At 57.3% G+C, this 13,041-nt stretch overlaps 4 protein-coding genes across 4 annotated transcripts; 3 read left to right on the top strand and 1 right to left on the bottom strand.

Moving 5' to 3' along the window:
• Nucleotides 1–57: 57 nt before the first annotated feature.
• ACA1_172740 (oxidoreductase, zincbinding dehydrogenase superfamily protein) lies at nucleotides 58–1,751 on the top strand (the record flags this gene model as incomplete). The annotated part of the gene is given in 8 exon segments (XM_004356495.1): nucleotides 58–273; nucleotides 346–395; nucleotides 669–684; nucleotides 695–797; nucleotides 893–1,157; nucleotides 1,224–1,310; nucleotides 1,393–1,494; nucleotides 1,574–1,751. The coding sequence occupies 8 exon segments, from the start codon at nucleotides 58–60 to the stop codon at nucleotides 1,749–1,751; spliced, it is 1,017 nt and encodes a 338-aa protein (XP_004356548.1).
• Nucleotides 1,752–2,067: 316 nt separating this feature from the next.
• On the top strand, nucleotides 2,068–3,714 carry ACA1_172730 (PKD domain containing protein; the record flags this gene model as incomplete). The annotated part of the gene is made up of 1 exon (XM_004356494.1): nucleotides 2,068–3,714. One exon carries the CDS (start codon nucleotides 2,068–2,070, stop codon nucleotides 3,712–3,714), a length of 1,647 nt encoding a protein of 548 aa, XP_004356547.1.
• Nucleotides 3,715–3,856: 142 nt separating this feature from the next.
• Nucleotides 3,857–7,134, bottom strand: ACA1_172720 (pentatricopeptide repeat domain containing protein; the record flags this gene model as incomplete). The annotated part of the gene is made up of 16 exons (XM_004356493.1): nucleotides 3,857–3,938; nucleotides 4,027–4,298; nucleotides 4,392–4,448; nucleotides 4,538–4,611; nucleotides 4,686–4,806; nucleotides 4,896–4,994; nucleotides 5,079–5,189; nucleotides 5,307–5,516; nucleotides 5,599–5,713; nucleotides 5,788–5,873; nucleotides 5,936–5,989; nucleotides 6,081–6,146; nucleotides 6,245–6,371; nucleotides 6,456–6,543; nucleotides 6,610–6,721; nucleotides 7,069–7,134. 16 exons carry the CDS (start codon nucleotides 7,132–7,134, stop codon nucleotides 3,857–3,859), a joined length of 1,740 nt encoding a protein of 579 aa, XP_004356546.1.
• A 228-nt stretch (nucleotides 7,135–7,362) lies between these two features.
• ACA1_172710 (uncharacterized protein) lies at nucleotides 7,363–13,036 on the top strand (the record flags this gene model as incomplete). The annotated part of the gene is made up of 25 exons (XM_004356492.1): nucleotides 7,363–7,844; nucleotides 7,974–8,035; nucleotides 8,124–8,232; nucleotides 8,302–8,512; nucleotides 8,548–8,664; nucleotides 8,756–8,889; nucleotides 8,967–9,054; nucleotides 9,134–9,187; nucleotides 9,277–9,409; nucleotides 9,510–9,613; nucleotides 9,718–9,824; nucleotides 9,913–10,058; nucleotides 10,136–10,197; nucleotides 10,522–10,642; nucleotides 10,725–10,822; nucleotides 10,901–11,076; nucleotides 11,161–11,236; nucleotides 11,322–11,391; nucleotides 11,485–11,537; nucleotides 11,644–11,745; nucleotides 11,842–12,308; nucleotides 12,408–12,528; nucleotides 12,636–12,696; nucleotides 12,809–12,908; nucleotides 12,982–13,036. Coding segments are annotated over 25 exons (3,309 nt in total), but the record flags the coding sequence as incomplete, so codon positions are not given.
• Between the last annotated feature and the right edge of the window lie 5 nt (nucleotides 13,037–13,041).

Here is a 13,041-nt window from a genome sequence, read left to right as displayed (position 1 = left end):
GCAGTGTATTTTTATTTTTATTTGAATAAGAAAATAAAGAGGTAAAATAAAAAAATAATGAAGGCGTACAGGCTAGAGGGAGGGGAGGAGGGCGGACGGGCCAGGGCCGGGGCGAAGCTGTCACTGGTCGGGCGCGAGGTGCCGGTGCCGCAGCCGGGCCGCGGCGACGTGCTGGTGCGGGTGGAGGCCGTGGGCGTGTGCCACCGCGAGCTGGTCGAGCTCAGGGGCGGCCACCCCGCTCCGTTCGCCCTGCCCCTCATCGCTGGCCACGAGGTTCGGTCTCTCCCCCCCCAACACAACGCTCAATGCACGACCTAACGCTTGCCTTCTGCGCTCAGTTTGCAGGAGTGGTGGAACAGGTGGGCGAAGCTGCCGACGGAGACCAGCCAGTGTGGGTATGCTGGCGTGTTTGTCGCGTGGCGTGTGGCGTGTGCCATTATTGACTGAGGCACGCATTGCACGTACCGGGCCGTGTAAGCTGCGCGTTGGTGCCCGGGTGGTAAATCTGCATCACGACCAATGCGGCCAATGTCACACCTGTCGCAACCCTCGTATGTGCACACGCCACCGCACGCCACCGCACCAACGCACAAACGGACCAACGCACGCCCACACGCACCGCATAAGCACGCAAAGATGTGGGTTGTGACAGCATCTCTGGTGGACAGGCGAGTCGTCGCGGTGGTGCGAGCAGGCCTCCGAGTACTATGGCACGACCGTGGATGGAAGCTATGCGCCCTACGTGCGCGCCAAAGTGAAATCCCTCGTTCCTCTCCCCGACGCCGTCTCTTTTGTCGGTACTCGAGCCTTCTTCCATTGTGCAATGTGCGTGTGCGGTGGTGCGTTTGCGTGTGCGATGGTGCGTGTGTGCTAAGGGTGGTGGTTTTGATAGAGGGGTGCTTCCTGATGTGCACGGCGGGCGTGGCCCTGCGCGGACTCCGATTCCACGCCGACTTGCGACCCGGCGAGCGGGTGCTGATCACCGGGGCCACCGGCGGTGTGGGCATCCACGCCATCCAGCTGGCCAAGCGCGTATTTGGCGCGCACGTGGTCGCGCTCACCTCCTCGGAGGCCAAAGCGGCCGTGCTCCGCGAGTACGGCGCCGATGAGGTCATCGTCTGCTCGACCAAGGAGCAGCTCCAGCAGTTCCATCACAGGTACACATGGGCACCACGTCGTCCGCAGTCGTGGTAGTTGTCGTGTGCTCACCGCTTGTGGTGCAGTGTTCGTCCGCCGGTGGACGTGGCCCTTGAGTGCGTCGGCACTCCGACACTGAACTCGAGCATCCGCAGTCTACGACCCAATGGCAGGTACGCGAACACGCACCGCTCGCCACACGCACCACCACCGCACTTGCACGCACATGCGCGCTCACATCAAAGCCGACCAAAGGCTGGTGATCATCGGTAATGTGACGGCCGGCAAGGAGACCATCAACCCGGGTCTCCTGATTCTCAAGGAACTCAAGATCTTTGGCAGCTCCGGCGCCTCCAGGTACTCGTTATTTACCAGTTGATTATATCTATATAATTATTATTAGCAATGTAACCCTGGCCTGAACACTGGCCTGCAGGGAGGACCTGGCCCAGGTGCTGGCGATGGCCGCCGAGCGGAAACTGAAGCCGGTCGTGCACAAGGTGCTGCCGCTCGATCTGGCCCACCAGGCCCACCACTTGCTGGCCGACAAGGGTGTCATCGGGCGTGTCGTCCTCGTTCCCTCCCACGCCCGCACCACAACCGCCAAATTTTGAAGTCAACGTCTCTCTTTCCCTTCTTTCCACTTCGGTATGCAACATTTATGCAAAGTATTCTAGATATTCACCAATCGCCAATTTCCCTCTCGGGTGAAAAGGGCCAACATAAAAGCACGAGTGGCTTCCGCTCAGTTTTTCTTTTCTTTACAACACAATGGCAGTAGGATCCACCTTCTCGAGAATGTGCACATGGAGAGGTTACATGGCGGTGGCAGCCATCGGCTTGGTCACGCTCACCGTGTTGTTCATCTCAACAACATCCCCTTCCACGTCTTCACCTCCCGAGTGCGCGCCGCGAGAAGCTGGAGGCCCCATGTGGGTCACTGCCGACTGCGTCGACCTCCTGTACAGCCGCCCGGTCATCGACAACGTGGTCGACCTCACCAGCCCGGTTCCTCACCGCAAGGTGTCGGGCCACTTCGACGGCACCGAGAAGCGATTCAACTTCTACTTCCCACCAAAGGGCCAGTGGGAGGGCCGCTTCTTCCACCTCGTGTACCCGACCCAGGACGAGATCGCCACCGACGAGGCCGTCAGCTTTGGCGTGGCCAGCGGGGCCTACACGGTGCAGACCAACGGTGGCGGCGGCTACCGGGTCGATGCTGCCGCGGCAAAGTTCGCCAAGGCCGTCGCGGCGAGCTACTACATCTCACCTGAACCGATCCACGGCTACCTCTACGGCGGCAGCGGCGGATCCTTCCAGACCATCGGCGCCATCGAGAACTGTGCTGGGGTGTGGCACGGCGCCGTGCCGTTCATACCAGGCGTGCCAACCTCGATCCCCAATAACTTCTTCGTCCGAGCCATGGCGCGGTTCGTGCTGGAGGACAAGGCGCCGCAGATTGCTGACGCGGTGCGCCCCGGCGGGAGCGGCGACCCCTACGCTGGGCTCAATAACGTGGAGCGCGCGGTGCTGCTCGAGGTGACCCGGATGGGCGTGCCGCTGCGGGCCTGGGAGGACTACAAGTATCTGCTCGGGCTGCACGATCCCCAGGGCCTCCTCGGCTTCGCAAGCGTGGTCCAGGGCCTGGACCCCACCTACGCCGATGACTTCTGGACCAAGCCCGGGTACCTCGGAACAGAGCAGTCGGCCCTCGGCGATCGGTTCCGTGCCGCAGCCAAGCCCAACAATCGGTGGTCTCTGGCGCTGGCCTCATACCACCGGCACCAGGTGCCCAAGCGGCCGGGCTTCTATGCCTGGGACCACCTCAGGGGACCCGATGGGAGGCCGATCTACCCGCAGCGCCCCATCGAGATCGGCCCGCTCATCTCCCGTGGCGCAGCCGGCGGTGGAACGCACACCGGCGCGATACAGGGCAAGATCATTGTGGCGGCCAACCTGCTCGACGTCGACGCCTACCCGTGGCATGCCGACTGGTACAGCACGAGGGTGAGGGAGTCCCTCGGCCAGCAGCGCTACGACGACAACTTCCGGCTCTGGTACAACGACAACGCCGATCACATCGGGCCTCGCACCGCCCGCCTCGTGCAGTCCGAGGGCATGCTCCAGCAGGCGCTCAGGGACCTGACTGCCTGGGTCGAGAGGGGGATAGCACCGGCGCGATCGACACGGTACGGGCTGGTCGACAGTCAGGTCAGGGTGCCGGACGACGCTGCAGGGCGCCAGGGTGTCCAGCCCGTTGTCGAGCTGACCGTCAACGGTGCGGCATGGATTGACGTCGCCGCCGGCCAGACCGTCACCTTCGTGGCCAAGGTTCAGGTTCCGCCGGCGGCCGGCAAGGTGGTGGCCACCGAGTGGGACTTCGATGGCACGGGCAACTTCACGGCGTGGCCCTTTGGTGGTCCCAGGCCGATGGTGGAGGTGTCGGTGCCGTTCACCTACACTACGCCCGGCCTCTACTTCCCGGCGCTGCGGGCGACCTCCCAACGCGAGGGTGACCCAAGCACGCCCTTCGCAAGGGTCCAGAACCTGGGTCGCGTTCGTGTCGTGGTCCACTAATAAAAAACCCTCAACACGTACTTGCTTGGATTGGACGCCGGCGGCACGAAACACACAAATGATTACAAGATTAAGTTTTGCTATCAGCTGGTCTTCTTTGCGCTGTCGCCAACATATCCACATGCACTGCGTCATGACGGAACTAGTATGGCCGCCGTTGTCGCAAGGTGTCGAGGTCGACGGGCATGCTTCGCGGTCTGCTCAAATACGACTCCAACGCGGGACTGCGCACGATACACGATACACGACACGACACACGCATGAAATGAGCATCACACACACACACACACACACACACAAACACACACACACGGCTGGTAGGAATTGGGGGCGGGGTGGGGGAGGAAGTACTCGGGCCGGTAGCCGAGAGACTCCATGGCCTGTTGGGCGCGTTCGAGGAGTTCGGTGTGCTGCACGCGCGCCATCTTGCGCACGATCATCGCGCAGGTGTCGTAGCCCACGTTGACCTCGAGGTCCCGTGCGACGCCGAGAAGCTCGAGTCCGTTTTGGAGCTCGTTGTTGACCAGGAAGGCCGAGATGACGTGGTGAAACGTCTCGGCCGTCGGTCGCAGATCATTCTTGGCCTGCGCACAGACCACAAATAAATACATGTGTGTCGTCGTGTGTGTGTGTCATATGTGTGTGTGTGTGTGTGTCATGTGTCGTGAAGGAGGTACGAGTTGGTCGTAGACTTGCGTCACAGCAGCGAGATGGCCGGGCACGCTGCAAATCCCCTGAAATGGAAAAAAAAAAGAAAGGGGGAAAAAGCGTAAGTGCCCGTACCTGGGTCAGGACCCAGAGCGAAGCAAGCGTTACTAAGTACCTTGAGAACAGCGTGGAAAGACTGGACGTCGGGCTTGAGCCCGAAAGACTCCAACGCCGCAAACGTGTCAAACGCTGCAAAGCAAGGAGGAGACTATTAGGCAAAAGCTATCAATGACAACGCCTGGGGCGAGGTGGAGGTGACGCACCTTTGGAAAACTGCTGCGTCTGCGAACAGGCCTCGATGATGAGATTCAGGTATGTGCGCATCACATCGGGATCCACTTCCACGTCCTCGGAAGATTGCAACTGCTCGACATGGACGTAGACCTGCGTTTTGGGAACCCAACACGTGTGTTCAGACAGCGCGTTGTGCGTGTCATGTCGTGTGCGTGTCATGTGGGGGGGAGGTGACTTACGTCGTCAATGACTCGGCAATCTCGGCTCATGGCTTCGACAAGGGCTCTCGAGGCGTGCGAGCGAAGTCTCAGTCCTTCCTTGTGCATCTCCGCTAGTGTCTGTGTCGGCGACAAACGCTGATGAGCACTGCACTGAACTGAACTTGGGGAAAAAAATGCAGAAAAGAAGAAGGGAAGACTGACCTTGAACGCCTCGGGAAACCGGATGGCGTTGGCTTGCGACCGGATGAGAGACTCGTAAGCAGTGTGTGCGGCATGTCTCGTGCACCCCGCGTGCACGTATTTTTCCTTGAGCTGAACGGAAACGAGAGTCAGAATGGCTGCACGCACCACCGTACATGCACCACTGCACACGCACACGCACGCACCACCGCACACGCACAACACGCACGACGCAGTGTTGTACTGTACCTGGAGTGTGAATTCGGGGTTGGCGCGCCTGCCTGCAAAGACGAGTATCGGCGTGAGCTGCTTTTCGCTGATCGGCGTGTTGCTGGCCTCCATGTGCTTGATGAAGTTCTGCAGGTCGTCGAGCTGCTCGTTGCGCAGACAAATGTCGAGCACCTGCTGAACGTCGTTCTTGCGCAACTTAATGCCCAGCCGCACCATTTCCTCGACAACCTGGCAGTGATCAAATAATCACCGTTAAAGATGCGTGTGCGGTGGTGCGTGCGCGTGCGCGTGTGCGGTGTGCTTGTGGTACCTGGATAGTGTTTCTGGGAAGGGCACGAAGCATGCTAGAGCTGAGGAGAGCATGAAAGACTTCGGCCGAAGGTTGGATCCCCTTTTCCTTCATGACTTCGACTTGCCGCCAACCCCTGATAAAATGAGGCCAAATTTTAAGCACAACGTAGATTCACGCCATGCACCACACGCACGCGTGGCTGCTTACCTGCGGAAGTCGCCGGCGTTGACGTAAGCCAACACGAGCAAGTGTTGAGAGGTGGCATTGGGCGTGAGCCCGTGCCGCACGCCGTACTGCGTAGCAAAAATTAGATTCCTGCATTTTGCGAAAAATGTGGGAAGCAACAAAGCCGTACCAGCAAAATGCTGGCGATACCGAAGCTCGACCCCTGCTTTGCCTCTGCCAGACACTGCATGCCGATGAAAACGCAATTAGTCGATGAAGTAATTTATAAACTAAAGCATAAGAGCTGCAATGATATGGACAGTGGTTGCGCGTACGTTGAGCAGGCCGTTGTAAATATCCAGATCGGGCTGAATGTTGTTCTCATCCATCTCGTTGATGAGCTGAGCGTGGTTGCATGGAAAAGGTGGGAGCGTTGGTGAGAATCAGAGATTCGAAGCGTTCCATCAGAGACATCAGAGTGAGATCAGAGCTAACGCACTTGAAGTGGCTCGTCGGCTTGACCCTCCATCGCGAACGCTCTCACCAGGAGCTTGTACGAGTCGCGATTGGGGATCAGGTTGTTTCTCTTCATAAGCTTCCACAGATGTACAACCTCGCCGGGTGTTCTGCATTTTAAGAAAAACATGCAAAAAATGCTAATGTCAATTTCTCGCTCTACGCCGGGCTCTCAAAGAGAATGGTGTACGTACTCGTCCTTGAGCGCCTCCTTCATGTAGTAATTGGCCTTTTCGACCGTCGTCAGGTCTGATGGGGCAAGCCTCGCCTTGCTCTTTTTCACTAGGTGCCGCACAACGCCACCCGTGAGTCGCACCATCAGGCGAAGAGTGCAGTACTCTCAAGTACCTGGGATTTGTGGCGCGGGCGACCGGGGCGTATCGAGTGCGGCAGGCGTGGGATGTGTGGCAGGTGGCATGGTTGTGACGGCGATCCGCTCGTGTTCGGGCACGTAGAAGTCCTGCAGAAAAACAAAGAAATCGAACGCCGCATTGAGCAATGCAAGAGATGCAGAGAAGGCAGAGAGGTCCAGGGTGTTGACCTCTTCTATGAGCGGGGATGTCCACACATCGGCAAATCGCCGCACTGGAAGAAAATGGCCAATGATGGCATCATAAGTGGCTGCAATAGCAGATTCTAAGAATTGAGACGACGCGGAGTACCGGTTAATCTGTGCAGCCCATGTCGCGAGGTGTGTGTAGTGAGATGGAGAGATGGATGGCGGGCGGCAGATGTGCAGAATCGGGATTTGAGATGAATCGCTGAGCGATTAGCGTAGAACTGTCCCAATCCGCGAGATGTTGGCACCATAGGTGGGGAAGAAAGGCGGGGCAGTGGGTTCAATCGCGAACTGAAGCGATTTGCTGCCTTCATCATGCGCCGTGTTGCCGATCGGTGTCGATTGTGATATCAATCTCCTGTGTGCTTTTTTTCTCTTTTTTTTTACCTGCTGACGTCAGCAAACAATTTGTATTATATTTTTGGTTATTTTCATATCTTTCGAACCACGACGTGCTTCTACTCGCGCGGTGCAGGAAGACGTCGTCCATCTTTTGAAGCGATCAGGTTAGAATCGCGAAGAGGGCTACGCAAATTTTGGAAATGAATTTGTATCCAGAGGAGCTGCGTGAGCCTCCCGTGCCGGTGGTGGCCTTCATCGGTGGCACCAAGCTGCACCAGAGCATCTTCAGGAACCTCTCCGTGGTTACGCTGCCAGATGGAACCAAGCGCCCCCAATTCTTCCCGTTGAGCATGGCTCGCTCCGATTCTCTGCCCCAATCCTCGGCTGCCGCCATGGCCTCATTAGCGCCATCTTCGTCACGCAAGCGAGTGCTCTCGTCGCTCAAGAAGCGCGGTGCAGGTGCAGCGGCATCGATGAATGGACCATCATCCCTTGCTGGCACCTCGCCAACGCTCGAGAGCGAGATGAACATGCCACCACAGGGCGTGCTCAAGGCCAATTGGATGTACAAGCACACGCGAGTCGTGCCGGCCGTGGCCGTTCTCCTCTTCCCCGAGTGGGCCAAGGACCACAAGTGGAAGGCCAAGGAAGCCGAGTTTCACACCATGCTCGACTCCATCAAGTACGTGCTCTGCTTTGCGCTTTGTGTCAGCTACCATATGCGGTTGCAGTATGGGTAGCCTCACGTGAGTGCGTGTGTGCGGTGTGTGCGGTGTGTGCGTGTGTGCGTGTGTGCGTGTGTGTGTAACAGAGGTGAGCTTCGCGCCCGCAACATCCGCACGCTGGTCGTGCTCGTGCAGAAGAGTCCTCCTCGTACGATCGCGCTCCGCTGCACTTAATGGCGCATCGCCCATCATGATTGAGTCCTTTGCTAACCGCGCTCCTTTCACGGTGGGCACAGCCGACAGTTCGCACGAGGAGCGGCTCTCCAATTTTCGCAAGAGGGCGGAAGTGGACTCCAAGCGCATCATCTACTTCTATGAGAGCGACATCTCTGGATCCGTGGGCAGGTACTGCTGCACACTTTATTTCAACAGTTAACATGTTTGACCCTTAAATTAACCACTGCTCGGGGGCAGGTTGGAGAAGCAGATGATGGAGCAAGCGCTGGCCTTCTACAAGGACGTGGCTCAGCGATTGAAGAAGGAAAAGGAAAGGCTCAACAAAAACGTCATTGGGCACAAGGACTACTACGTGCGATACTGCTTCAAGGTCGCCTTCTACACAGAGTTCTCCAAGGACACGCGCATCTCCATCAAGTACGGCATCATGATGCGCCACTCGAGAGTGGTGCTGTTTGCTTTGTTAGTTGTCGAGCTCACCAGTCCGTCGCTCATGATCTCAGGCACTATCTGGATGGCTATATCAACTTGGCCAACTTCGCCGTGGAGCGACAACGCGTCATGGAGATCAAGACCGTGGCAGAGTACATACATTTCAAGGTTACGAGCGCGCATTTTGAATCTATGTCGTTGTTACTCTCTTTGGTCCTCTTATATTGCTCACTGATTGCTCCTCAACTTGCCACAACAGTTGTGCAAGCTGTATTTTAGCACCAACAGCATCAACGATGCGGTGGCGCAACTTGAGAGACACATCAAAACCTTCCGCCGCGTGTTGGGCATGGCCGAAAAGGAGTTCGAGCATTGGGCGTGGTTGTCCCGGCAGTGCGTTCTCTCCCTTCCCTGATGCTACTGCTGTGATCGCCGAGTTGACTCCCCTCCTCTCCTCTCTTGTGCACCAGGTACGAAGTCTTTGCGCAGTTGCTCGAGCAGCATCCGCAGACGATAGATGCAGAAAACAAGAAGTGCTTCCCTGGCTACTACTACCACGTAAGTGCGATTCGTCTCGTTCTCTCAACGTGCAACAAACTCACTCTTGCTCATGTTGTCTGTTCCTGCTTTTTTCAAGGTGGCCGCCATCTATGCCAATAAGCGAAAAGCCATCGCGAAGCGGCTATGCGAGGTATGGCTCACTACTTACGCGCGCGTTGGCCAATATTTGATATCACAGTGGGCTCACGACAGTAATGACGTGATGTTGTATCTATGCAGCCTGTACGTGGCTCGCCGATCCTTGATCGGTACAAGGACATCGACCAAAAGCCGCTGGCTTCCATCGACAGGAGCAAGCAGGTGTTTGTCGGGCAGCCACCAGCTCCGTTCCAGGACCACCCGCTGGAGGCAGGTGCGTTGCGATAAGAGGGAACACACACATGAACGACACCACGCGTTGGCTACGCCGAAACAGAACACTGACTTGACCGCGCTTCTGCCGCCGCACACAGCGGGCGAACCGATGGTGCCGGATGAGATGGAGGATTTGTACATAGCCGTCGCAGCCGAACTCAAGGTCAACCACACCGATTTTGTCATTTCTCTACTCCAAAAGGTACAGAGCAATCTTTCCTTGACACGCGCGCGCAGCGTTCATTCGTCTCTTTGTATGAGCGGGGCAGCTGATTCGGTTCTGTGTCCTATATTGGACCGCTATAGGCGCGAAGCTATTACACGAAAACCAAAGCGAGTCGAATGCTTCTGCAAATCGACGCGCTGCTTGCCCAGCAGTTCGTCGATGCCGCCAGATACGCCGACGCCGAACCGTACGATTTAGCTCACTTGGCGTTCTTTGGTGGTTGTTGTGATGGTGACCGTTGTTGGTGTTTTGCTACCTTGCTACCAATCTTCTAGGCTCTTCCAAGCTCTGGTCCAGCACTACCAGGAGGAGGGATGGTGGCCCCTTCTGAATGACGTACTCGAGAGCGCATTGGTCTGCGAGCAAGACCTCGCCAACGCCCCGGGCTACTTCACCTACGCTCTGCAGCTGCTGCCGGCAGGTTCGGCGCACTAGACCTGCCACCAGAAAGCAATGTCAGCATTGCCGCTGCTGACCCTTTCATCGGTTCCTGCACAGAGATGACCGGGTCGCTCAAACGCAAGCAACAGATCCAGGCCAACATTGTTGCGGCCTTGGCGGTACGTACCCCCAAGTAAGTTCTTAACGAGGCAGGAACGAGGTACACTCACCCCGGTGTTCGTCTTGTTTGGTAAACAGAGAGCGAACATTGATATTCCACCGCTGACCAGTCCGCTTCGAGTGACCGACGTCCAAGCGCTTCATATCCTTTACAATTCACTCCTCTTCATGCGTTTGCATCAGTACTGTGTGTGTGTGTGCCTGTGTGTGTGTGTGTGTGTGTGTGTGTGTGTGTGTGTGTGTGTGTGTGTGTGCGCGCGCGCTCCCTCAAATCGTCGATCCTTAACCCCTCTCTACTGGATTGCTCCGTCCGCTTCGTGGAGAGCGAGGTGCTCGTGAACGAGGAGATGCACCTGGACGTGTACGTCCGCTCCAGCTTCCCTTCGCCCATTCGCTTCGACGCTCTTCAGCTGCAATTCAGCGACACCAGCTACAACGTATCCAGTACGTCTCTCTGGCCTTCACATTATTATTATCCATAGCCTCCCCAAAAGTGCTGATGATGTGGTCTCGACGCTGTCAACAGAGGAGTCGAGCGACGAGGACGAGCTGCTGTTCCAGCCGGGCGTAGAGCGGCACTTCACCTTTACGCTAAACGCTCGGGAGTCGCCACAGCAGCTTCAGGTACCCTGCACGCTCGAGTGTGCGCACGGTTCACTTGATCGCAATGACCGGTGTGATCTCACACTGTGCGCTGCGCAGATCACCGAAGTGCTGCTCGAGCTCGGGCATGCTCCGAATTCTGTTGTCTTCTGTTGGGACGCGCAACAGCCCAGCCAGCTTAAACCGCACGCGCAGGCCGAGGGCTCTGTTGAGGTACTGGGGAGTAGCTCATCGAAGCCCGATGGCGCCAGCGCCAGCGCCAGCCAAGTCATCTCGTACGTTCCCATTTCGTCGCACACACCTTCGCCAGATCAAGTTTCAAATTTTCTGATGTCTGCCCTGCTTCTGGTGCTGACCAGAATCAAAGAGTTGCCGGCCAAGATCGCCTTGAATGTGGTGCACGAACCACCAGCGCTGGTTAACGAGTACTACAAGGTTCACTTCATTCTCGACCCTCGGCCTCCTTTCCGTGGAGAGTTGCCTTGCGCTAACTTTACGACCCTTTCATCGCCACTCGCAGCTCGAACTCAACCTGCAGAACACTGAGGACGAACCAGCATCGGGCTCAATGCGTTTGCACATCGGCAACTGTACGCCTCCTCCGTTTAATCACCTTAGCACCAAGAACATATTTTTTTTTCAGATATATATTACAAATATTAAAACATATCCCACTCCTCCAGCGGCCAATAAGGAAGAGCCACAGTTCTTCGCAGCCAGAAACGACCGAACGCCGGTATCGTAACTCCCGCTATTGCTGGCTCCCATTCACTCCACGTTGTCGGTCTATCAACGTGTGCGTGCGCGGTGATTCGCTACTTGCTAATTGCTGCGAAACAAAGGTGGGCGAGATAGTCTTCAGGGACCTGGCACCGGGTGCCTCTACGCGGCACATCGTCTACGTGTACTTCCCCACAGCCGGACAGAAGAACACTGTCATCACGGTAGGCCACGCTCGTGACCCTTTACGCACGACACGCACGCCACACAGCGTAGACGTTCAGACTAAACCACGTGTTGTTGGCTGTACGGGCGCACAGGTTTCATATGAAACGGCAACAAGGGGCAGCACTGTGTTCGCGACTCAGCTGTCGATCGTCATCCAGCGACCGTTCAACGTGCACTTCGAATTCTACACGCGGGACATGAAGCAGATCCTCCCCTCTTCAACTTCCCAGGCCGCTCCATTCCACCAGCAGCAACCATCGCACCCGCAGGCGTCGCCGACGATCCAGCTCCCCGGACAGCCGCCGGCTTTCTCCGCTTCGGCAGCGGCGGCGTCGAGCGGCATCGGCGCCCCGCCCTCGCAGTCGGCCGACCTGTCGTCGCTCCTCGCCTCCCAAAACCTGTCGGCGTCAACGTTCCTGTCGGCACCGCTCTCGCACCCCGCCGGCGCGAGCGCGATTTCGCCATCAATGCTGCTGCAGCCGCCCGCCATCTCTCTCGCCTCCTCGGCCGAGCTCACCTCCACCATCCTAGTCGAGGAAATGGCCACCGACGAGGACGGGTACTCCGTGTGTCGTGCCGCGTGCACACATGTGCGTGTCTTTCTCATTCTTTTCATTTCATTTCCTTCTTTTCCTTTCCTTTCCTTTTCTCCACGCAGAGTGGTTGTGCCTCCTCCCGCGGTTCCGCTGACGGTCGACGAGCCCTTCTGGTTGATGGTGGAGATGACCTCGACTCCTCCCTATCCTCTCTCGATCGAGCACACCAACCTCGCGATGGTAGTGCATCGCTGCTACGACACTTAACGACACACGACATACACGACACTCAACGACACACGACACAGCTAACGTCGCCCCACGGTACTCACGATTTGGTTTACATGCAGAACACCACCAAAGAGAACGGACCAGTGGCGACCTGCACGTCGACCCCCTTCAAGCCGACGGGTGCGTGCAGCCCATCCACCAGTGAACTATGCTATCAATGCTGTTTGACCACCAAGCTCTCGCTCTGACACCCTCTGTGGTCTGTTTTTTTTTTTTTTTTCGCAACCAACAGTCATGGAATCGGGGCAACGGTACAGCCTGTGGTACTCGATCACAGCGTCGGTCGTGGGCGACAGCGTCAACCTGGCCACCTTCTCCCTCCGATGGAAAAGGTACACACGACCAACGACACACACGAAAACGAGGGATACCGCGTTTCTCCTCGAGACCTCACGTCCGTTGCAGAAAGCTGCGTGCAGGTGAGCCCGAGCCGGACGAGGAGGAGGTAGCATCCTCGGTGGTGCT

This window comes from Acanthamoeba castellanii (assembly GCF_000313135.1).
Source record: "Acanthamoeba castellanii str. Neff unplaced genomic scaffold scf7180000084741, whole genome shotgun sequence".
NCBI classification, from domain to species: Eukaryota; Discosea; order Longamoebia; family Acanthamoebidae; genus Acanthamoeba; species Acanthamoeba castellanii.
Note: the sequence above shows the minus strand (reverse complement) of the source record. Positions and strands in the feature narration are given on the sequence as shown.